The sequence below is a fragment of the Heloderma suspectum genome, chromosome 5 (assembly GCF_057233095.1).
Source record: "Heloderma suspectum isolate Gila_16-S chromosome 5, 16-S_ref, whole genome shotgun sequence".
In the NCBI taxonomy this organism is placed as follows: domain Eukaryota; kingdom Metazoa; phylum Chordata; class Lepidosauria; order Squamata; family Helodermatidae; genus Heloderma; species Heloderma suspectum.
Window position 1 is genome coordinate 203142086 of NC_139462.1, and position 25479 is coordinate 203167564.

At 42.4% G+C, this 25479-nt stretch overlaps 2 protein-coding genes across 7 annotated transcripts; one reads left to right on the forward strand and one right to left on the reverse strand.

Moving 5' to 3' along the window:
• Positions 1-590: 590 nt before the first annotated feature.
• On the reverse strand, positions 591-11915 carry ENKUR (enkurin, TRPC channel interacting protein). Of its 3 annotated transcripts, XM_084859069.1 has the most exons (7): positions 11636-11784; positions 11385-11450; positions 9778-9871; positions 6029-6174; positions 4134-4360; positions 1708-1854; positions 591-1129 (listed from the first exon to the last, which is right to left on the reverse strand). In XM_084859069.1, exons 3-7 carry the CDS (start codon positions 9852-9854, stop codon positions 956-958), a joined length of 771 nt encoding a protein of 256 aa, XP_084715195.1. In that variant the 5' UTR covers positions 9855-9871; positions 11385-11450; positions 11636-11784; the 3' UTR covers positions 591-955. The 3 variants fall into 3 exon arrangements, with proteins under 3 accessions (XP_084715195.1, XP_084715196.1, XP_084715194.1); XM_084859070.1 differs by having other exon boundaries at positions 9778-9861; positions 11385-11915; XM_084859068.1 differs by lacking the exon at positions 11385-11450 and having other exon boundaries at positions 11636-11874.
• On the forward strand, positions 11781-23138 carry THNSL1 (threonine synthase like 1). 4 transcript variants are annotated; one of them, XR_014792426.1, is made up of 3 exons: positions 11781-11941; positions 18095-18210; positions 19205-21746. XR_014792426.1 is itself a non-coding variant. In XM_084859066.1 (2 exons), exon 2 carries the CDS (start codon positions 19230-19232, stop codon positions 21459-21461), a length of 2232 nt encoding a protein of 743 aa, XP_084715192.1. In that variant the 5' UTR covers positions 18129-18210; positions 19205-19229; the 3' UTR covers positions 21462-23138. The 4 variants fall into 4 exon arrangements, 1 of the variants encoding a protein (XP_084715192.1); XR_014792427.1 differs by having other exon boundaries at positions 11910-12010; positions 19205-21745; XR_014792428.1 differs by having other exon boundaries at positions 11913-12014.
• The last annotated feature ends 2341 nt before the right edge of the window (positions 23139-25479 follow it).

Consider the following 25479-nt stretch of genomic DNA (forward strand, 5'->3'; position numbering starts at 1 on the left):
GGCTACTAGTCATTATGGCTATATATGATCAGTAATGTTTTAACACCTTTTTATGACCAGTACCAAAGGCAGTATGCTTCTATACCAGTGGCTAGGGAAAACGAGCAGGAGGGTGCTACTGTTATGCTTATGTCCTGCTTGTGGACTTCTCATACACATTTGGTTGGCCATTGATACAATGCTGGGCTAGATGGGCCTTTCATTTGATCAGCACCAGCAGGCTTTTCTTACATTCTTAATGCCAAACAGGAGGTCTAGTGTAAGTGCACCATTTACAATCAAATGCAGCATGAAAAGTTGTATTCAGCTTCTTGAGAAGTACTTTCATGCCTTTCATTAACTATAAGTGCATAGCAGCCTTCCCAAACCCGGTGATGTTGTCAAACTACAACTCTCACGTTGCACATTGTTCTGCAAATAATTCCACAACTCATAATGATTTCATTAGGTTAGGTCTTCCTTGCACTAGTTGTTCTGCTAGCAGTTGTGCAACCACTAGCAGAACAACACCAACTCTTGCAATGTTTCTGCTAGCGTAACGTTGGATGTAACCCATTATGTAGAAACCAAACCATAAATAGAAGGGACTTGGAGCTTTAAGGTAGACGTCATCATCTCTTTATTAACTGTCTCACAAATCATTCCCACTCTCTTTATTTACACACCTAGTTGAATTATCACCATACATGATGTTAAATGTTATAAAGACAACTGAAACTTTTAAAGGTCTTTATAATATAGCTAACTGAACAACCTGGGGGGAAAAATAAATGTATATTTATTTGAAAAAATAAAAATATATATTAAAAACTTTCAAAATGTAAAATATGGTAAGATTCTAAGATACTTGTTAAAATGTAAGTACTTTTCTACAGTTGAATATATATAGGTATTTTTGTTTCCCTACTGAAAGTAAACTTTGTTTTCATCCCATGATATTTTTTTTCTAATGATATCATTTGTTTGCAATATAAATAACTTTGTGTTTCTCAATTGTCTGAATGTCATGTTCCAACTGTTTCATCTGCGTTTCCAGCCTTTCCTTGTGAAGCTTCTTTGGTATTGTATCTATTTCAACTGAAAGGTTTTGGAATGCCTGATGCACTTCTTCCCAGTTCTTCTTGAGACCCTGTATTGAATACAGGAATAGAAGATTTAGTATTCAGTAACATTATATGAAAATACATGAAGGCATTATCTGAGAGTAACTCAATGTGGCTTACTTTGGAGTACACATGTACAGGATTACAGTCTAACAGCACAATCCTATACATAACTCTTCCTGTGAATAACGCCCATTGAACAAAGTGGGATTTACTTCAGAGTACACATGAATAGGATTGCACTGCACAATAGTATTTTCCGTGCACTGTAATACAAGAAAAAAGTGGCAATAGGCCACAGATTATTATTTAAAAGCAGGCAAGAACTTTCAATATGCTACTAATTTCAATTATGTTGTACTGTGGCCAGCTAATGTAATATGGTGAAGGGTGTGATGATATGGAATCTACATTATAAAATGGACTTTGTAACACTTACTGAAATTTCTGTCACATCCAATTTGCTCAATCCTACATATAACTATTCTAGAGCTCCATCTAGTGAAAACCTACCCATTCTAATTGTATTTTTTTTTTTTGCCTGTAGGGATGTACAGTGTATTTTTTATTCCTGAGACTATCTCATTGAAGTCAACCCATGTACCTCAAGAAGACTTTCCCTCTCTTCATCAGTGAGCCGTTTCATGGCTTTTTGTCTGAGAGTCTCTTTGACATAGGCATCATAATCTTCCTGAGCTCTCTTTACTTCTTCATTTCGTTTAGTTACGTATTTTGGAGTAAGACCATAATCCTAGAAGAAAAATATGAACAAATATTCAAAAGAAGAAGAAAAAATCCATGCGGAAAGCAAGTCTTTCATTTTTTTTTTAACAGAGAAAGACAACTTTGAACGTTGTTCCAATTAATCCTATAGCAAACTCATTCTCCAAGTACATTCTGCTTTATGTAGCCGAACTAGCACCAAACACGCAGAGTAAGCAATCTTAGAAGAAGCCCAAGATTTGCAGCCCCCCGCCCCCAAAGAGACCAATGAAAACTGAGCATGCTCAGTTGCTACAGAATGCTGACTGGTGGCAGGGGGAACATAACAGAGTATCCTGAATGAAGGTACAGAAGCACTCCACACTGGAACATTTTGTTGCTGGTCAGGCCTGTACTATTAATAACACAACCCCCCCAAACCACAGCAATGTTTATGAAGAATCCATCAGGTATGTGACTAAATCAGGGGTGGACAGCTTGTGCCTCTCCAGATGTTTTGGCCTACAACTCCCATGAAGCCTAGCCAACAGAGTCAATGGTGATGGATGCTGGAGTTGTAGACCAAAACATCTGGAGAGCCACAAGTTGTCCACCCCTGGTCTAAATGAATACTTGCAGGTAAACATTTATTTACATTTATTTGATATACTTTTGTTTTATGTATGCAGGAAGCCTCTAACTGAAATCTCTGGAAGTGCTGACAGGAGATTGTAGAATCACAGTGCAATCCTATACATATCTACTCAGAACTATTAAGTTCAATGGGGCTTACTCCTGGGTGAGTGGCTAAAGCATTACAGCCTATGGGATGATCCAGTCCATTCCTTGTGAACAGCAATGTATACAGAGGAGGGAGACTACTGGCATAGGAATCTTCTTGCTTATGGAGGAACAGATCTGGAGAGGGACTGGATTGTGCCCTTATTCAGTGCACAATATTATATATGAAAGATAGAAAGACTAACAGCGGAGTATTAAAAATATATTTTAAGCTAAATGTTTTGGCTTCCACCCTCATCTGTAGCTGTGCTTTTAAATGGGTATCAGGAGTGGCAGTTTGGAAAGTTTGATGAAAGTTCCTCAGGAGAAAAAACAGAGCTGTGATTGGTATACTGCTTACGAATTGTCCTCAAGATTAAGGCCACTTGGACTAAGAGTTCTGAATCTATAGATCCAGAAATGTTCCCTTTTGTCAAGCATATCAGGGTCGTTTGTTTCTTCAGTTGGAACCAACTATAAATCTGAGAGTCTATGTTCAGGAGTGTTGAAGTATCTTGCAACAGGCTGCTCCAGTTTTTTTGGTTAGAATGGCAGATTTGTGGTCACAGAATCCTGTTCTTAGGTCCACTGCAGTTTTCCCTACAATTACATAAGACATCCATTTTTTAACAATGAATGGAGGGCAGAATCCTACTGGGATAGGCAGCTGCCTCTGAACTCAGAGGCGACCGCCTATCCAATGCAGGGCAGGGGCAGAGCGGAGGGGATCTTCCCCTCTGCGCTTCAGCCGCCCTGCATTTGTGGCTAGACAGCCAGTTTCAGCTGTCTAGCCATGGGAAGTCGGAGCGGGGTGGGGAGGATGCCAGACGATGCATAGGAAGCATCGGAAAGGCCTGTTCCCAGAAACGCCCTGTTTTCGCTGCTCCACACTCCTCTTACGATCGCGGAGCTGATCCACGCTGCCTATAAGGCAGTGCGGGAGGAGGTGGAGGTCGGTTCTCAGGAAACTGACCTTGGAGTGCAGGATCTGAGGTCGGTTCCTGGGAACTGACCTATCCTATGGCCATCTAGCTGCTGACTAGCGGCCACAGGATTGCACCCTAAATAAACCACAAAAGTAGAAGTGCATGTTAACAACTGCCTAATGAACTAAGTTTTGTTAGTAATTGTGCTCCTGAAAGAAGTGGTTTCTTGGAGGTAGCTGCAGGTAATATAACATGTTGATTTACAATGATATGATAAATATATGTCTGCCTGCCTATCTATACATACACACATTTACAGTTATGATATTAACTGCGAAGGCTGCAATCCTAGGAGAAAGCTCCATTAAACACAGTGGGTCTTACATCTGACAAACATGCATAGGACTGCACTGCATAGCATTTGATAAAATACTCGGTACAAAAATATTCTCATCCATGTCTGCTACTGCATTCCAGGCATTCTGGAAGCAGGATTTCCAATAAAGATGTTTGGGCACAAGAACTCATAGTTTAGAGTTTCTTCTTTCCTAGAAACTCAGAGTATATAAATATACCAGCCTATTCATCAGCTCCATTATTTTACAACTGTTTATAAACATACCTTTTTCTTGAGGTATTTTGGAATGAGTCCTGAAGTTTCAAGAAGAAATTTGTCTCCTTGTCGCCTGTCGACACAAACTGGTTGAGGCTTCTTAGCCACTCCCATGATAACGTTAGCTGCATTTGTACTTATGAAATTCTTTGTACACTGAATTCCCATAAGTGGATGATCTGTTCTTTTGGGCACAGTTGGTTCTGTCATTTTCTTACTGTCTTGATCTTTTTTTCCTAGTTTTTTTTTTAATAAAAAGCCATAAAATGAAGCTAATTAAAAAATTTCCAATATTTTCGGTGTCTCAAAAACAAAGACTACTCAGAATAAAACTTGTAATGTTCCTCAACAGATGTCACAGGATCCCATCAGACTTGCTAAGCCCCTGCCTATGTTTCTACATTCACCTTTGGACTCTTGCTTTTCTCAGCTGCTCCTTGATTTTCCAGCCCTAGATAGCATTATTCCTTATGACACTATGCATCATAAGAAGGATGATTATTGGGAGCAGCACGAGTAACAAGTGATGTGTAATAAAAGAGAGGTGACATCTCCTGAATGACTGGTTGCCATGGCCTGCCTGCTAAATGAATTGAATAACGCTGCTGCAAACTATCTAGATCAGGACCAGATAAGACACTACCCAAGACATTTTCTGTGAAGGCCAAAAACTAAGTTTCAGGATCTCATCATTTTGGAGAGAATCAAAACAGTGTGAAGGCACTCTGTCACAAAGGCTCAAAAAATTAGATGTACATTTTAAAAACCCTTTACATGTACTCATGATTTTGAAGAAATGGCTCAAGATCAGAAACACCTGGAGTCAGCAGTACTGAAGCTCCTAACTAATGGAGTCACAATGCCAATATTTCTGAGTTATTTTAGTTGGTGAAATGGTACTTGTCACACATCCTTAATTCATAAGCATTTTTTGTGTGAAACTGAAAAGCCACATTCTGTAACCATTCTTTTTGGCAGAATATACACTTGTAACCAAACACTTCCATTTTAAGAGTAAAAAGGAAACATAAATTGAGATCTCCATTAACTGGGTGAGCTTCCCAAAGCATGTTGTGGATTGCCCTACTTAGTCTTGCTTAAGAAAATGCAGAGATTGTACAACAAATGAAAGCAAAACATCCTCTGTCTGATGCTCAGCCATATTTGTCCAGATCAGAGGCAAAAACTAAACATCCAATCCATAGCCCCACTATAATATTTCATTTTATTCATTGTATTTCTATACTACCCAATAACCAAAGCTCTCTGATTGGTTCACAGCATGACAAAACACAATACAAAACCTTTAACATTCAGAAATTTCAAACAGTTTAAAAACAAGTAAAAAACAATTGACAATAAAACTAACAGGACCTGATAAGAAACTAAAACTCCCCATCATATGCTGTCAAATGTCTGGAAAGGAAAGCACCTGGTGCCAAAAGAAGACAATGTTGGTGCCAGGTGGATCTAGCTGGGGAGAAGTGTTCCATAATTGGGGGGATTTTCAATGGGGATATGATTTTCAATGGTAGGTGTTAGGAGGACAGAATCAGTTGTATTTTCCTAATCTGGATAAAATTGCAGAGAAGTTCCACAGGACCGGAGTTCCACACCCCATACAAACCCATGTGGTGTCGTGATTAGAAAATCAGACTAGGGACACCTGAATTCAAATACTTACTCTGCTATGGAGCCAGAGGGGTGACCATGGGCTAGTGATTGCATCTTACAGGGCAGCTGTGAGAATGGGGGGGGGGGGGAGGATAACTGTGTTTACTGCCCAGAGCTCCTTGAATAACAGCAGGATAAAAAGAGGCATATAAATGTTATACATTAAAGAAGTAAATGCAAAATTGAAAAATGCCTTCAGATATTGTTACATCATTATGCTAAGAACATACTCTTGGGTAACTTTGGTTCCTTTGAATGTTTGTGAAGGAAGTCCTTTGGATCGGGCACTTGGACTTTTGCCGGTCCTATGGTTTTCCATGGTGCTTTACTTTGCTGTATTGTATGTTTCACATATGGTTTTAAGGCTGATACATATCTTTAGTGAAGAGAAAACATACAAACAATAATTAAAGCCAAACAGAAGTTACAAGTGACTTTTCTCCCCACAGACTATTGTGCTCTTGACCACTGTGCCCTCGTTGGCCATTGGGGCAATATCCAATACTGCTGCTGCACCTCTGCCAGTTCTGTTGCATTGCACGACCCACTGTGAGCGCAGCAAGATCTAGCGCTTCCTAACGGAGTGAAAACACTTGTCTCTGGAATGGGACAGGTCAGTCCTTCTGTTCGCTCCAGTGATCTGTACCATTCCACAAACAAGCATTTCCGCTTGTTTTCGATTGCTTTGGAAACTGCTGGGTCCCCATGCTATGTCCCTTGGTCAAAAAAACAAGTTAAAAGTGTGAAAGGTTTTCAGATGAACAATATAGCTGAACACGTTTGTGCTCAAAAACAACAGTATTGATAGACTGTTTTACGTTGCACATCTGTTCAGAGCTGAATCAGCAGAGGAATCAAAAGAGCAGAAAGAGGACGCTGCTGTGCCAACGTGCTGGAGTTTGTTGGGTCTGATCACAGAGTTTCTCATTTATTTCATCACTTAATACTCAATTTTATTTGGAGTGAATTTCTCCCTCAGCTCACAATGACTTGTGTGGTTTTAGTCACACAGGTGAGAAAGTTATAGCACTTGTCTGAGACAGTTAAATTAAATTTCAGTATCGATTTGCCATTTATTCAAACAGACATTTCTATACTGTAACTGCGCCATTAGTGGTTTGGCAATAAAAATCCTGGCCACACTGACATCATTTGAAGTGTTCTGTTTAACTGCACTTTGCAGGCTATAATACAGCAATTCCTGGACTGTGTATCCTGGACCAGTGTATTGTGAGAAAATGTGAAGGCTGCCTTGAAAAATTAAGAAGAAGAAAAAGGCAGGGCACCACCAAACACTAGGAAGCCCCCCTCCCAAAAGGCCAAACCTCAAAATGATACTGAAAAATAGAAATGTATTCAATAGTAAATGCTTGTATAAAATGCCTGATGCATTCCAGTAAGACTTTCTTCAAGGATGTGTGATGTTGCCTTAATAGGAAAACGGTATTGTTGTATCCTCAAAGAAGGTCTTACCAAAATGTGCCAGGCATTTTAGAAGTGTAGTTTACTATTTTATAACATCCTTTTTTCAGTACCGTTTAAACTTCTTCTTCTTGCTTCCTTGAAAAATTAGGCCACCATGATGGACATGTCTATAACTAAATGCTCCTTGGAGTAGCACTTCCATGGCTTTATCAGCCAACACAGGAAGCTGCCTTATAATGGCCGGATTTGCATGATCATTTTGACTCACAGTGGCTTACATAAAAAAGCCATTGTGGTTTGTGGCATGTGCTGGATGCCCATGGGTGCCCCGTTCCATAACCCAACTCCCGCTCATAGGTTGTTGCTGTCCAAACCTGGTGAGGGTGGGTTGTGGGTATGAATAATAAACCACCCAGAACCCATGGGCTGTTTTAGGGTTGTGGGTGGTTTGTTAACCATGCCAACAACCCATCCTTGCCAGGTTTGGTAGACTGGACCAGCAGTACTGATGCACATGTCCTCTTAAATTAGCTCCCTGCTTCCTGGAAGTTAACGCATGGTCAGTGCAAATGGATTCTCCGCATCCTTTTGACAGCTAAGGGCGCAATCCTATGAGTTGCGCCTTGGATACTTGTAAGCTCCCAAACGCGGAGGCTTACAAGTAACCTATGCAGAGAGGAAGGTACCTCATGCCTCCCTCTCTGCATTTTAGCTAGATGGCTGATTTCGCCCATCCAATGGAGGCTTCAGGGAAGGGGAGGGAAGGAGGCTGGGGTGGCCATAGGAAAGATCACAGGAATGCTGCCCTGGTCTCCTCCCCTCCCCTCCCTTGGAACGCCTTCTTTCCCCCATCTCTGTACTCTGTTTACTGAGTGTAGAGGCAGCCATCACAGTTCTCTCTGCACCTGCCATGAGGGGGAGGGGGGCAGGGAGTGCAGTTTCCTGGTTCCTAGCTGGGAGCCCTGTCTTTGAGCACAGAGCCAGGAAACCGAAAAATCCTATTGCTTCCTAAAAGGCGGATATTACAACACTGCAAGGGTAAACGCTCGCCTCCTATAATGCAATGGACTGAGGACCTAACAATGCTTTCAACGTTTGGATGGGTGGTATATAGACATCACTTGCGAATGAATACTTATATGGATATTTGGTCTGCCTTTGTTAAAGTTTATGTATAATTCTTAGAAAGCTGTATTTTCATATATATATATATATATATATATATATATATATATACACACACACACACACACACACACACACTTCATATGCACGTATTGAAACTGATATATTCAAATCTATGTAGCTATTTTATTTATTTTCCTCTTTATGGTTTTGTTTTCTTGAAATTTTACAATAAAAAAATAATTTTAAAAAAAGAGGAAGCACCCAGCAGCACTGCTTACTCATGTTCCCTCTCCTCGGCATTCATAGTGGTGGCTGTTCTTTGATGCCCTTGCCACTCACTAAGCCCACACAATGGGTCAATCCGTGCCAGTAGGAGCAGCTGCTACTAGCCCTCCGGAAGGCTTTGGCTGCTCCTAGCTGCCCTCACCGCTCACTTACTTGCACCCCTTTGGTGGGCAAGGGCTCTGCAGTGGTGGAAGGTAAAGCTGCTATCATCCAGAAGAGGCTGCATGAACTGAGTTGCTGCTATTCCTCTTGCTGGTGCCAATCCCTTATCTGCCCACCAGAGTGACCAAGTGAGGGGTGATGGCAGCTAGAAGCCATCACTTGCCCTCTCTGTCTGTGAGGGGGGAAGAGGAGGAGCTGCTGTTGTTGCCGGCCACTGCATTCACTAGCAACAACAGCTTGTGAGAAGTCCTACTGGAGGGCATCTTCTCCAGGGCCTCCCCAAGGCTGGAGCAGGCCCTGCTCAGCATGCTGACAGAACAATTTAGGAGGAGAAACCTGCCAGCCAGCCAGCCATGAGGGCCATTATTATTGAAGACATAATGGTGAAATGAAGTTGCATAGCTCTTTAGAAAGGTAGCACTCTCCTGTGCCAATTCAAGGGGTCATATTTAAGATGTACAGTGCAAAACAAATATGGTAGCAGTTTAGGGGGAGAGGCTCAAGAAAAGAAGTGAAAAGTCTTTTGAAATTTGGAATGCTATAGAATTTGAAATTAATATAAGGCTGATGCTATACATGTTTACTCATACATCCTTCTAAGTCCAATGGCATTTACTCCCAGAGAAGTGTGCATAAGGTTGCATGCAGCCTTCTTCTTTATTTTATTGTGTCAATGCATTAAACTGGTTCCCAAAGAGTGAGGACCAAGATACTCCCCAATTTTACATATAAATGGTTCATCACTCAGGTGTTTGGTAAATTAGCAATTTCGAGTTCCTTTGTCAGACAAAGATGGGGAAATTTTGACCCGAAAGTCACTCACAGCAAAGGTTATTTACATGACAGGAGATTCTAAATTCCTTTTTTTAAAATATAAAAGTTATTCCTAACACTTTTCACAGGAAAAGATACATCACTGACTGACAAGTGTACAGCTTGGTCACAATGGCTTCCAAGGGAAATGTTCTTACCCTCATACCTGGGTGCCTTGAAAGGCTTCTTCACAATCTCAGGCAGAAGATTGTAAATGCTCTCCTCCATGCACACTGCTGCCATCTCCACCCTGATAAGGTCTGCAGATAATTTAGTTTAAATTGCTCATACTATTAAGTGAATCGCCCATCTCATTTTTTCATACAGATACCATTCTGTCTCTCCTTTCTGTCATTCTCTCTCCCACCCCCACTTTCTCTCCCCACTTTCCTTCATTTATATTCTGTATTCTTTCACACTCATCCTTTGCTCTTTCCTGTTACACTTCTACCTCTCTACTTCAACCACCCTAATTCCCTTCTCTGTCCTAATATCACTTATTAATATCCTAGCCTCCTCTGTGGGTTCATACAGATCACCTTTTACAAAGTAACAAATTAGCCCATGATAAGCACATATAACCCACCGATCATCTGTATTGTCCTGCCAAGTGGTGATGAAAATCTTTACCATAGTCCTGCACCTGGTGGAGAAGCTTACATAAAACTTAGGGTGCAATCCTATGCATATTTAGACCAAGAAAAGGCCTACAAGTTGTAGGCCTTTTCTCGGTCTAAACATGCATAGGATTACGCCCTTAGTAAGGTATCCCAGGGAACAGCTACCTTGGGGTAGGCTTGGCAATCTATATCAGAGATGGACAGAAGACAGATCAGGATCTACTGGTTGATCGTTGGGTGATTTGAAGTAGATTGGCAAGGATTTCTGTCTCCTAATTGTTTAACAATGGCAGTAACAAAATTACTATGAGCTCTGTTTAGTTTCGGTACTCAAAACAAACCCCTGGGCTCAGGATTCTTTAATTCCAAAGTTTGTCTTTTGCACCAGGCTGAATCCAGCTGGTGGATCACAGGGTTCTAGTAAAAAACAAAGATCCCACAAGCCTGACATCTGCCCAGCCCTGGTCTATATCATCTTGCCAATGGGCAAGGTGCCATGTTGCTACACATCAGGTGCAGATACATGTGTGAGTGAAAGTGGTCTTCTGAATAGTTTCCAGAATTTTTTACATAACCCAGTGGTAAAGCACATGCTTTTTACGCGAGTCCCAGGTTCAATGTCGAGTTAAAAGGATTTCCAGGTAGTAGGGCTTTTCACCTGGAGAGCCGCCGCCTGTCAGACCAGACAATACTGATGAGATGGACCCCGTACAATGTGATTATAAGGCAGATTCATACATTCAAATCAGTGTGGTGCAGGGGTTATGAGTGGTGGGCTAGGTCAGGGGAGACCCAGGTTCAAATCCTTCCTCAGCCATGAAACTCATAGGTGACCTTACGCCAGTCTCTGTCTGTCCCTCTGCCTAACCAACCTGGCAGGGTTGCTTTGAGGATAAAATGGAAAGTGGGTGAAAGAGGAAGAGAAACTTAAGAAACATTTATGAGCCAGAGCTCATAAATGGAGGATATAAATGGAATCATAAATCCAAGGAAGTGGTCGGATTATCTTCACCACTGGGCATAAAGACAATTCAGACAACCTGTGGTGAGAGTGACGGACTGGGAGCCAGGAGAGCCGGGTTCTAGTCCCCACTTGGCCATGGAAGCTCACTGGGTGACTTTGGGCCAGTCACAGACTCTCAGCCCAACCTACCTCACAGGGTTGTTGTTGTGAGGATACAACGGAGAGGAGGAGGATAATGTCAGCTGCCTTGGGTTCCTTGCAAGAGGTAAAAAGGCGGGATATAAATGCAATAATAATAATAATAATAATAATAGGTACAGCACACCGTCTGTACCCGCCCAGAGACCCTCTTCTTTCCCTATCAATTCTCCCGCCCCCCGTCTTCCCAACCTGCTGCTCCCATCAGCCCCCCGTCCCCCTCGCGCACTCCTTTTCCTTACCTTCCCCGTCGCTCGCCTCGTCCCCCGAGCCCCCGAGCCCCTTTCCGCGCTCATTCGAACCCCTCCGTGGCTGCGGCTTACAATGAGCAAGCGGCTACAGAGCCACTGTTTGGTTGCTTCTGGAAACGATCGCTTAGCAACGTGTATCTGTAGAACAGGAGAGCGGCTTTGTGACGCCATTTCCGGAACCAAGGCCGAACAATGAGCGGAGGGAGGACGGCGGAGAAGAGGGCGGGAGTGGCGGAGAAGGAGCGATGCGCCGGCGCAGAGGGAGGACGGCGCCGGCGACGCCATAGAGAGAGAAAGGTAGAAAGGACTTTGGCGGGGCCGTTGGACGACGTCGGTGTGGGAGCTTGCGCATGCGTGGCGGTGGTAGTATGTATGCCTGCCTGAGGGGTTGGTTAAGAGGGAGGCTTGGGGGGGGGGGGGGGAGAGCTGAGGGGCACTGTGCCCTTTTCCCAGCTGGCTCTTGTATTCTTCCTAGGCCGGGTTGGGGATTGCGGTGGGGAATATGCTGGCTCCTCTCCCTGCTTGTGAGGAGGAGTCTCCTCTCGAAGCAGTGGGGGGCGTCCAGTAAAGGAATTGGCAGCCCCAAATGCCATCTCTGGAGGGGCGGGGGGGGGGGGAGAGGCGGCCCTGTCATAGCGCTGGGTGGGTGTCCCAAATCTGGAAAAAGACTCCGCAGGGGTGGCCTTGTTAGGCTGCTGCAACTAGCAAAATAGCTTCGTGGCACCAAAAAAGCAAGGGTGGGCAACTTGTGACCCTGTTGCTGGACCCCAGCTCCCGGCTGCTCTCCCCATGCTTGGCCTAAGGCCGGAGCGGGGAACCTCTTTCAGCCCAAGGGCCGAATTTGGAGAGGCTCAAGGGGAGGGGGGCTGCATTCCCTGAGAGCAGTGGAGGCTGGCGGCCCCTGTGTTAGATGAATCCGATCCAGGTTTCAGTCAGAACCAGTCTGACTGAAGCACCCTGGGTTAGCTCCTTTGGAGTCCTGACTGGTTCTGACTGAAACCCGGAGTGGATTCACTGCCCCACTGACGGTAAAGGGACCTGGGCCAAAGGCAAAAAGAGCAGAGCCAACAGTACCAAAACGTTGCATATGGTAGCTTAGCTACTGCCAGTAGCTAAACCATGGGAGAGGCATTTCAACCTTTTAGAATGGGGGGAAAAACACAACAGCCAGAAAACCACCAAATGACCCCTTGAAGAAGAGGGGTTGGGGCCGAATTTGGCCCCATGGCCTGAGGTTGCCCACCCTTGTCCTAAAGGAGTTATTGTGGTATAAGCTTTTGTAGTCTTGATGCATGCAGTGTTAGTATCAGTCATTCATGTGTATATTCAGCATGTGACTTGTTCGCTACAGTCATTCACATGTAACGGAGTGTATTTACAGGAGTTTCTGGGTATCCCTTTGCCCATCAAAGGGCATTTCTTTAGCTGGAAGAACATGTGACAGAATATCATAGCCCTTACAGTGCTGCTGCAGTATTCAAACTCCTTGATTAACAAGCAGTATAAATAAAGAATATTTGGATCTTGAGTAAATGGATTGCTTTTTTACAAAAATCAAGCAAAGTATTGCTGCTCTTCGACACAGAAATAAGTCCTGGTGTGTACAGTGGGGATGCGTAGGATTGTATCAGCATTTTCTGTATTTAATTTCATTCTGACCTCACTGTTTACAATTCCCACCCTCCCATGGACTGTATATATACCTGAAACTCCCAGTACATGTGATGAAGTGGATTATAGTCAATGAAAGCTTGTGCCTGAATAAGGGTGCAATCCTATGCATGTCTACACAGAAAAAAAGTCCTACAACTCCCAGCATCCCCCAGCCAGCATGGTGGATGCCCAGGCTGGCTGGGGCATGCTGGGAGTTGTAGGGCCTTTTTCCTACATGCATAGGATTGCGCCCTAAATTTGTTAGCCTTTAAGGTTACAAAACATTACAAAAAAACAAACAGCAGCTCCAGGTGAATCTGAAACCATCACTTAAATGTCTGCAGACCCTGCCTCCTCTATTCCATCTCAAGATTGTGATCATGCAAACACCATAACTTCAGCATCATCAGTTTTTATTTTTTCTGCATCCAGTACCCACATCCAACCTGGGCGGGTTGTGTTTTTTTGGTAACACTTTGAATGAAGAGATATGGAGATCTCAAAAGCTTGCCAATTTTTGTGATATTTTGGTTGGCCTCATAAAAGCATTACACAATATGGATTTTGGGGTGCATCTTGATTTTTTTAGTCTGAGTCCCATTCCATCTTTATGCTTCTCAGAGAAGGGGTGGGAGGGATGGAACTCACTGAGCTTCTGCCTGGTTATGCACTTGCACCACTCCGTGCAACAAAGTTCATATTACACTGGTCTAATCAAAGAACTGTTGTAAGACAGAAATGCAGTTTACATAGCAAGAGAGGTGGCAAATGGCACCTGTCGACTTTGTGTCTGATAGAGACAACAGTGGAGGGAGGAGAGGAAGACAAGGGTAACCCTTGATGTAAACCTTATTCAGAGATCAATTCTATGCCTTCGGGGAAAGGAATGGGAGGTTGGAGCTACAGCTGCTATCAGCTATAATCCTATGCAGGTTATTCAGAAGTAAGCCTTGCTGACAGGGCTGGACAAGTTCTTGGAGCCACTTCCTACCCCATATTTTCTTGCTCAAATGTAAGATTTTTATTTAATAGGACTGTCTAGTAAGGCAGAATAGAATTGCGGCCTCCATTTGTAATCCAAACCCTTCATTATAAATTGCAGAAACCAGGTTCCAATAGACCCTTGTTTAATATAATTCAGCAAAAAGAAGAACTCAAAAGCTGCCTCCCAAGTCTGTGAAATGTGGATATTCCATATATATATATATACACGCACACGTACATGCACACACACATACACGTACATGCACACACATACATGCACACGCACACACATGCACACGCACACACATGCACACGCACACACATGCACACACATACATACACACACATATATGCATACACACACATATGCATACACATACACACACACACACAGTACTGTGCAAAAGTCTTAGGCCACCACCAGCTTTGTTGTTTTAGCAAAGTTTTAATGACCATCCATAATTATTTTTCGGTCTCTGTATTAAGATACAAACAGAAAATACAGGAAATATGTACAGGCAAAAGTCAGTATTTAGTGTGACCTCCCTTGGCTCTAAGCACATCTTGAACTCTTTTGGGGAGACTGTCCTGAAGTTTTCTGAAGTAATACCAGGCTTCTTTCAGCATTTCCCAGAGTTCTTCTTTAGATGTAGGTTGTCTTTTATTTCTTTCTCTGTCCAGGTGGTCCCATATTGCCTCTATAATATTCAGGTCTGGACTCTGTGGAGGCCAGTCCATGACTGTCAGTTTTATCAGCTGTTTTCCTCGCTAAATATGATTTCACTGCATTAGCAGTGTGCTTGGGATCGTTACCATGCTGAAAAATGAAACCATTCCCAATCAGGCGCTTTCCAGAAGGAATGGCATGATGAATTAAAACCTGTCTGTACTTTTCAGCATTCATGATCCCATCAATACGGACAGGATTGCCAATACCACTGGCAGAAATGCAGCCCCAAACTAGGACAGACCCTCCACCATGTTTCACTGAAGGCCGCAAGCACTCATTCGTCCATCTCTCTCCAACTCTGCTTCTCACATATTGTCGACGATTGGACTCCAAAACTTCAAACTTGGATTCATCACTCCATAATACTATTTTCCACTGTTCCTCATTCCAATCTTTGTAAGCTTTAGCATATCTTAGCCTTTTCACCCTGTTCCCCTTGCACAAAAGTGGTTTCTTGGCTGCAACCCTTCCATGAAGACCATTCCTGGCCAGGCGCCTGCTGTTACTCTAGTGTAAGGGAAGGTCACACTAAATACTTGCCACTTTAGCCTATGGAAGCTTTTTTCTGATTTTTTTCTCTATTGTTGAATACTGCATACAAATTTCCTGTATTTTCTGGTTGTATTCTAATGAAGAGACTGAGAAATAATTATATATGGTCATTATACCATTGCTAAAACAACAAATCTAATGGTGGCCTAAGACTTTTGCACAGTACTGTATTTCGGCCTGTTATTACACTTTTGATTTATTTGAAACAATTGAACTCACAAACCCTAGCCCACACTTCTGTTGTGTTCCAAAGTGATGTTGAGGGGGTGCAATTTGAAGCAGAGAAATGATGTCCTGGAAGAGGCTGCTTAACCCTTCCACTTATCACTTCTTTTCAACTGCAACACCATACCATCCTGCCTATTATACCCCCAACAAACATCTCAGGTTCCATATTCTCTTGAACTTCATGTCATTCAGTGTGGAGTATTGGCTAGATGTTGGACTAGGACTTGAGAGATCTGGGTTCTAGACCCCACTAGGCCATGAAGCTAACTGGGTGACTTTGGGCCAGTCACTGACTCTTAACCTAACCTACCTCACAGGGTGGTTGTGAAGATAAAATGGAGAGGAGGGGGACCATGTGAGCACTTTGGGTTCCTTGCAAGAGGAAAAAGGGTGATAGAAATTAAATATTTTTTTAAAAAATCAATCTTACTGTAGAGTCGCACAAAAACCTCTCTGTTGAGCCAGCATATGAAGGTGCTAGAAGAGCCCCACCATCACCGCCATTTAACCCATCCTGCCAGCTACTGATTAATGAACCAACAGGCACGGATCAATTCACAGGAGGATTCCTCTAGCAATACATCAAGGCTCACATGCAATACAGGACTAGGAGGCCATGGGACATATTTGCTGGTCCCAGGCACTTCATCTTTCCTATCTGCATTTGGGCCTGAAAGACCAAGGAAAAGTGTGGGTACATAGACGGTATATTGTAAGAAAGCCCAATTTGTGACATTACACAGAATCATTACTGATCACGGGGCATGTCTGTTAAAGCACAGGTGGGCAGAAAGTAGATCTCCAGATGCTTTGGACCTCAACTCCCATTCTGAACATTGGCTATGCTGGTAAAGGCTTCTGGGAATTGAAGTCCAAAACATCTAGGGATGTACCTTTTGCCCACCCCTTTGTTAAGGTATCGACCTTTGCATTCACATGAGATAGCCTTAACTCTGGTCTTAAACTGACAAGTTATTTGGCCACTGAATGAAATTGCCTGTGAGGATGTCCTGGTGGACTTTGCCTTAACCGGAACCAGTTTCAGTTTGGAGAGAAGCCGAACAAATACTATGTAGCCACTGTGCTAACTGCTTTGTTCTTGCTCAGTATACTTCAGCAGCTATAAACAGTTCATAAAACCTATCAAGATTTTCTCACAGATGGATTTTTAAAAAGGCATTTTGCTTTGAAGGCCCCAATCCTAAGTAAGTAGAATTTATGAACGTTAAAACCGATCTTGATATCTAATTATACTGAGTGGGGTAGTACATAAATATTAAATCCCAAAATATTCTAACCGTGAATATTATCATGAATATCAGTCTCTTCAGCATGTCGCCCTTACTGATAATCCAGGCTTAGTTACATACATGCCCCATTGAAATCAGTGAGAAGACCCATTGATTTTAACTGGACAGCCCTTCAAATAGAGGTCACTTTCAAAATAGACGACAGTCCTCTAGCAGCCTTTCAGTTAGAGGACTGTTCTCTTTAAAAGAGGACACATGGCCACTCGAGTATGGGCAGGCCAGGGCCTCCAGGGCTGATGCTGCTGATTGCAGCATCCTTCCTATTTTTAAAAGTATGCTATAGCTGGGGGCTGGCTGGCCGGACATGTACATGGTTACAGATACCCATTTCTACAGCGAAATGGTATTATCCCCAAATAAATATGCTTAGTGTCAAGGCAGCAGAAGCAAACTCCTTTTAATTCCAGTAGTCACGATGGCGCTATGATTTAAGTGTGCGTAAAATGCAAAGCTACACACGTTCAGGGTAGGCAAACAGCTTTTGTCTTTGTTTTTCTCCATCATATCAGGAATGTAGGAGCAGTGGTTGAGCGTGGAATGTGGGGGACGGGGGGAGAGAAGAGAAATGTTTAGTTAGGTGTGTCACAACCGAAGTCATACACGTAACCCTCTGAAGGGCCACTTCCCATAAGACCATTAAGTCCAAGGTCTAAAATTACTTAGCTGCACCACTGTAGCTCAGTATCTAGCATTTCCAGAAAAAGTGTTATATTGCTTCTGGGCTAACATTGTCTTAATTTTAAAAAGGCAAAGCAATCACACACAGTTTTCTAGTCTCTTAAATGTTGCTTAATAGCGTGCGCTGTTTGTTTTGCAGTTTGATGCTGCTGTTGATTTCCCTGAGCAAACAAAATGAATCCACTCTTGGCAACGTGTATGCATTTATCAGTGTTTCTTTGCCCCATGCTTGTTCATCCATTCCCTCTGGGGAGCTGTTTGTTTGTGTGACTTTCACCTCACTCTGATCTTTCTCTTTTATTCTCTTCAATCTAGATTAAGTAAAACTGTCCAAATGTTGGTTCCTGCACAAGAGCACTTCAAAGATACCTTTTGTTTTTGTAATGTCCACCCAGAAGATAGCTGGCCAGAATTCAGCGACTCTTGTAACTGTAAGTTTTGAGTTGCATGTTAATTTAAACACAATTACTGGCTGGCTGGTTGGTTGGTTTTAAAGGTAGGGAATGTATCTGGATGCTAGGATGGGATTTTATAGACATACATCCAGTGCCCTCTGGCTTTATTAAAATCATTAGGGAGTTCTGACATTTGTTACTTCAATGGGAAGTACATTGCACCCTTGGGTTTTTGTTTTTAAAGAAAAGGTGACCATACATAGTGACCACATTCCACATGAGGTTGCCATCCTATAGTGGTATAATGTGTCCCAAGTATATTCCTATATGCACAAATGAAGCTGGGAGAGAGGGTGGAATTATTGTGGTTTGTAAACAACAGTGTATATTGTAGTTCTAGCAGTTGGCTTGGTGAGCGTGTTTTAGAAGCCACTGAGGATTTTTTTTATTGATTCTGAGAACATTATCTGCCTAGACTCAGTGCTTTTATTGAGTGTTCATTGCAGCTTTGCAGTTTCAGAGCTGGTTCTGTCCTGTTCTGCTTGTGGCTGTTAGCCAAGGAAACAGTTAAGCTATGCCACCATACAGAAAATGAACAGTGTAAGGATATTATATAAGGGGAGACAAAGACATATTTTAGTATGTAGCCACCTTTCAGAGTAGAAATTGTGCAACAGACACACAATTGAAAGGTGAAACTTTACTCTCAATGCAGATTTCTGGCAAGGTGGCCAATTAAATTCCAACTTCATGTTTGTCATTGAAAGTGATCTAATATGATCGGATCTCAAGAGTGAGTAACCTTATTAAAAAACATGCTCCCCTAAGATAGGAAAGGAGCAGAGTTAAACATCTTTATGTTCTAATAATTATTTTAAATGTCAACTGGCTAAGCCAGCCTTCCCCAACCTGGTGCCCTCCAGACATTGTAATTCAGCACATCTGGAGGTTACCAAGTTGGAGAAGGCTGGGTTATGCTTGAGAGTATTTTTCTGCAGTTAACTGTTTTTCCCCTTCCTCTCCTTTAAAGCGTTTCCATTTCTTGTGAAATTGGCATGAGAAGAAAGATGTTTCATATGGTTTGGAATCAGCATCTAAAGCTACTGAGTCGTGCCACAGTTTCTGATGTATATTTAAAGTTGTTTTTTACAAGAAACTTTGCACTTGCACAGAAGCCATGGATGACGATGCATTCTCTTGTTGGGGACAAGAATATTGTTCTGATGGGACCTCCTGGTGCTGGGAAAACGGCAGTAGGAAAAATACTAGGGCAGAAATTGGGCTCTTGCTTCATAGATGTGGATGATGATGTCCTTGAAACAACCTGGAATATGAGTGTGGCAGAAAAATTGAAGGATGTTGGTAATGAGCAATTTTTAGAAGAGGAAGGAAGGGCCCTGTTAAATCTCTCAGCATCTGAAAGTGTAATTTCCCTTTCCGGATCAAATCCAATGAATGCTGCCAGCATGGAGCATGTGAAAAAAAATGGGATTGTAGTCTATCTGGATGTGCCTGCGCAAAACATAATGGATCGCTTGCAGTTGATGAAAGTGGACCGTATTGTGGGACAGGGTCCTGGAACCTCATTGAGAGACATACTCCAGTTCAGAAAGCAGTTTTACAAAAGGTGGCATGATGTCCGTGTCCTTTGTGAAACCGGAATTACACCAGAGGCTGTAGCAGACAAAGTGCTTCGTGCAGTCCAGTGGTATCAAGACTCAGAATCGGAAGGCTTCATTTCAACCAGGGGTCCAAGGTGCAGTCAGAAAGTCCAGCAAAATAACTCTATCAAATATTTCAGTGATGCTGTTGTTGAGGGCCTGGCGCCCGACGGTGGACTCTTTGTTCCTGAGTTGGGACTTCCAAAATTCAGTGCTGGAGAATGGCAAAATTTATTAGAAGCCACCTATGCCGAGAGAGCTCAGATTATATTGGAAAGGTGCATACATCCTGCTGATGTTCCTGCTCCGAAATTGTGTGAAATGGTTGAGACTGCATATGGACGAAATTTTACGTGTTCTAAAGTTGCCCCTGTTAGGCATCTGACAGGCAACCAGTTTCTTCTGGAGCTGTTTCATGGACCAACAGCTTCATTTAAGGATTTGGCATTACAGCTGATGCCTCATTTGTTTGCATACTGCATTCCCCAAAGCTGCAACTATTTGGTCTTGGTAGCCACTTCTGGTGACACAGGGAGTGCAGTCCTAGATGGTTTCAGTCGGCTTAAGGAGAGCGATAAGCAAAGAATTGCTGTGATCACCTTCTTTCCCCAAGATGGAGTTAGCCAAATACAGAAATTGCAGATGATTGGCTGCCAGGAAGCAAATACAAAAGCAGTAGGCGTCAAATCTGATTTTGATTTTTGCCAGTCTGCCATCAAACAAATATTTACCAGTTCAGATTATACTGGCTTTCTCACAACGGAATATGGAACAGCCTTAAGTGCAGCAAATTCTATAAACTGGGCCCGCTTGCTTCCTCAGGTGGTTTATCATGCCTCTGCCTACCTGAACCTTGTTGAGCAAGGTATCATTTCTTTTGGAAGCCCTGTAGATGTCTGCATTCCCACAGGAAATTTTGGCAACATCTTAGCAGCCGTGTATGCAAAAATGATGGGAATCCCAATAAGAAAATGTATATGTGCTTCCAATCAAAACAATGTCTTGACTGAATTTATAAAAACAGGGTTGTACAATTTGAAGGGAAGGCGATTAATGCCAAGTTTGTCACCTGCGGTAGACATTTTGAAGTCTTCCAACCTGGAACGACATTTGCACCTGATTGCAAATGGAGATGGGCATCTGGTGACTCGACTATTTAGCTGTCTGGAAAATCAGCACTATTTCCAGTTGCAGAAAGATCAACTTGAAAAGCTTCAGCAGGACTTGTTGGCTGATTGGTGCTCTGAGGCGGACTGTCTGGATGCTATTCACTCTGTGTTCAATACCACTGGGTACATTTTGGACACACACACAGCTGTTGCAAAAGTGGTTGCAGATCGACTTCAAGATAAAACTTGCCCCGTTATCATTTCTTCTACTGCTCATTATTCCAAGTTTGCACCTGCTATCTTACAGGCATTGAAGATTGGAGAAATAAAACAGGCTCCATTAAGTCAGCTTCACTTGTTAAACTCTTATAACCCTTTGCCTCCAGTCCACAGGGGCCTATTAGAGGCACTGAAAAAGAATCAGAAACAGAACTATGAGGTCTGTGCTGCGGACGTGAATGTCCTTATGGAACATGCTGAAGCCTTAATCCAAAACTGCTTCATGAAGGTTTTCTAACTGTAGCCTTACTTGATGTTTGTAATCTATATTGCTTTTAATATATATGTATATTTCTCCCACACAAAGGCATGTTTTAATAAATGCTTAGGAAACATCGTCAAGTTTAGTGAGTAATATTCTGTCAGGTAGTTACACAAACAAATGTTGAATGTGGCGTAGGAAACAAAACAAATATTATTGAAAGATAATGTCATATTCCCACAGGGAAGATTGTTGTTTGGAAGAAACTAGCATGGAAAATGTCAGCACATGGTTCCCAGTAAAGTCTTGATTTTGATGTCTAGGGCTTGGAGAGTTATTGTATATGAGAGAGAGAGAGAGAGAGATATGCTTTCATGTATGTTTTCCCCTGTGGGCAAATAGCAGCTTCAGCGGGATGATTTTAATTGGGAAAGGGTTAATTTCCCCCCAGTGCCATAGCTCCAATCCAGATCATTCCATCCATGGCTGCTATTCCATGTTGTTTATTTAAGTGGGAGATACATAAGAAGAGCCATACTGGATCAGACTGGAGCCCTATCTAGTCCAGCATTCTGTTCATAAGGTGTCCAACCAGCTGCCTGTGGGAAACCCAGAAGTAAGATATGAGTGCAAAAGCACCCTCCCATATTGATTTATCCTGTGCTTTTTGGTTTTAATTTTTGTGAACTACCCAGAGAGCTTCGGCTATTGGGTGGTACAGAAATGAAATAAATGAATAAAATAAAAATAAATTCCCCAGGAGCTGGTATACTGAGGCATAATGCCTCTGATACTGGAGATAGCATATAGCTAGCATGACTAGTAGTCATTGATAACCCAATCCTGTTTAAAAGCCATCCAAATTGGTGGCCATCACTACATCATGTGGTAGTGAATTCCACAGTTTAAATATGTGCTATGCCCAGTCCATGCATTTCCCACCATCATGCCTAGTTGTACCCTGAGTATACCATATGATAAAGAAAGACACTTGAGTGTAATGCAGATGGGAAAGGTTTAGCAAAGTTTCACTTTGTTTATCAAAGGCAAAGAAATCTATGAAATGTCTAAATTTATATAATGTGCAGAAGTATTTAATTGGTTTTCCTATGGATATCCATTCAGGAATGGACTAAGTAGATATAATCTCAAATTGGGCAATTATTTGAATGGGGAAGTACAGTTGAGATGTACAAGGGTATGTTCACATTATGGGCATAATGATTACATTTGGAATTGATGGGTTGAATCAGACTTAGTCATAATTTGTGTAAATCCCTTGATTTCAATGGGTCTACTTTAAATATGATGTATTCTGGATCCAACCCGTTAAGTTTAGCTGCAGAACCCAAAAATAATAATGATGATCAAGCTGAACATCTGATGTTCCTCCTAGTACAGAAGTACAAAACTATGAAGTGAACACAGGAATATAAAACCTTATACTAGGACACAATACTTGTCCATCTAGTCCAGTATTGTCTACTCTGACTGGTAGCATCTCTTCAAGGTCTCAGGCAGAGGACTTTCCCATCACCTGTTACTTGATCCTTTTAGGGTGCAATCCTATGCATGCTCAGACAGAAAACATCCTGAAACCCCCAGCATGGCTGGCTGGGGCATGCTGGGAATTGTAGGACTTAACTGGGGATGCTAGGAATTGGAACCAGATGGCATACTCTGATGATTTTAATAAAATCAATTATATGTGTTTAATATAATCCAACATGTGATGAGATCTTATGGCATCCTCTTACATGTTTTTGTTCTTTTTTAAAAAAGTAACGATAGTACATCTTAGAAGAGCAGCTTTGTTAAGCTGTTGGTAGTATAAGCAACAATGGGACCTGTGGCACTGTAAAGATGATCAAATGTTTTGTGGCATGAGCTTCTGCAGGCAACCATCTATTCCATCTGATGTATCTGGCTGGTCAGTAAATGAGTAATGAATAGTTTTTAGGAAATAGTTTGTGAGCCACTATATGTAATGCAAAACAGCTTTTAACAGAAACCTTGTTATATGCGGCTCTTAACCACAAGATGGCATTCCTAACAGTCTGCTAAAAATAGTTCACTAATAACATTTCAAAATCAGGATTTGGTTTAAAGGACTCCTTAAGTTATTCACATTAAAAGAAATATTAACAAGCAGGGAGAAAATTAATGCCAGTCCCTTTAAGTAAGTAAGTTTTATAGAAATGCAGAAAACTACCTCATGCTAAAATATTGTTGGGAGAGCTTTTTCCATCATCTTCAACATTAATTAATTAATTAGATTTATTAGCCGTCCATCCGGCCAGCTACCTGGCCACTCTAGGTGGTGTACAATACTAATAACACGAAATACAACAAATTTACATATTCAACTGAACAAAACAAAACAGCAACAATACTGACCTGCTCTTCCTCAGGATGGAGGGAGGTCTATCATGGCTGGGATCGTCTGCCTTGGTTAGTATAATTATGGCTGGTACAATATATTTGCACAAGGCGGGGATTTTCTCTGGTGGTAGATGCAGAACAGTAGGTCTGTGTGTATTTCTATTTCTTCCCTAGTTTTTCCCAGGAGGGGATGGGAGCATATGCCTGGTTGCTTTTGAGATGTGCACGTCTGTCATTCTTGCTCCCCCTTCTAGATTGAAATGGCTTCTTCGTGCTTAGAATGACCTTGGAGGTTACAACACTCCTGGTGTCACTGGGTTGTATCCAATGTTAGTCCTACTTAGAGCAGACCCATTGAAATGAATGGGGCTTAATTTAGACTAACATTGGATACAACCCATTGCATCATTTGCCAGCATGTGTATGGGGAATAAAGACATGTTGTTTATGTCATATCTGTTGCATGTGAATTTCTTTGGGTGTCCCATACTACTAAAATACTACAAAATGAGCACCCCATAGCTTACAGTTTATACAAAAGCAAGTCTCTTTGATACTAGTGGGACCCACACCTTCTCAGCAAGCAGGGCCAGCCCTATTGTTAGGCAAAGTGAGCCAGAAGCCTAGGGTGGCAGATCTTATTTATTTATACAGCATCTACAATGAGGCACTCTGCAATTATGAAAGTACAAAGGTTCCTGCCTGGCAGCCTGAAAGACACAACACATTTAGGGAAATTGGAATGGAAGGGATAGGGATGCCATCCTTAGAAGGGAAGACACAACTGCCACATCATTGCATTGAGCATCTACTAGTCTTTCCTTCTTGTCAGTTGTCATCATGGCAATGTGGCAGGCAACGCTGAGCAGGTTCTTGCCATTGGGGAAGTCTCTTTTAAATGTCTGCATTACCAATGTGGTCTTAATAGGCTTCTCAAAATATTACAACTGCCATTTAAGAAGAAACTTTCTGAGAGTAGCCGTCATGCTTTGTTTCAGTCAAATAACCCTGGCTAGCATATTATGCCACTCCACTGTCCTTCCTGCTTGGGTTGTGACTGCTCTTAGGAGTCTGGGGAGTAATGAAATGGATGAGATTTCTGCCCTTCTTGCTTCAGTGAGCAGGACTCCTGTCAATTCCAATTCCTTGCCAGCTTCCAAGAGCGAAGGTGGCAGCAGGAGTGAAAGGATATGCTGAGGCGTACATGCAGCGGCAAAGCTGTGATCTCCTTGGACCAGCCAAGCTCAAAACATTAGGATGTTTAAGCTGATACAACCACTTTGAGGGATCAGTGGAATTAAAAAGAGGGAGGGAGATTTTAAAACTTTCTAGGTAACTTTTTTTTAATTACTTGCAATTGTGACTTGAATGTTGTATTGCCCAAATAAGCTAGATGGCAAGTGGTAAATATCAATGCCTAATAAAGATTTAATGTTGTGCATACTGGCAAATACCATGTAAAAGGTTTTGTTTGTACCTCGGCCATTGGAACTCATTTCCTTTGAGTCTCACTCAGGGATGGGCCTACCATTAGGCAAAGTGAGGTGGTCGCCTCAGGTGGCAGATGCTGGGAGGTGGCAGCAGGCTGTTTGAGGAGAGTGCAGTGTGCCACATGGCCTGGCCTGCTCTGCATCCCCTAACCTACACCTCAAATGTGGTGGAGGATGCTGTC

Excerpts from the sequence above, each read along its gene's own strand:
- ENKUR (XM_084859070.1), bottom strand. The coding sequence starts at position 11,815 with ATGGCGTCACAAAGCCGCTCTCCTGTTCTACAGATACACGTTGCTAAG. Across the intron at positions 9,862-11,384 it reads CACAACAACAACCCTGTGAG|GGTGGAGATGGCAGCAGTGT; the intron begins GTAGGTTGGGCT and ends AGACCTTATCAG. Across the intron at positions 4,361-6,028 it reads GGAACCAAAGTTACCCAAGA|GAAAAAAAGATCAAGACAGT; the intron begins GTATGTTCTTAG and ends AAAAAAAACTAG.
- THNSL1 (XM_084859066.1), top strand. The coding sequence starts at position 19,230 with ATGAGAAGAAAGATGTTTCATATGGTTTGGAATCAGCATCTAAAGCTA.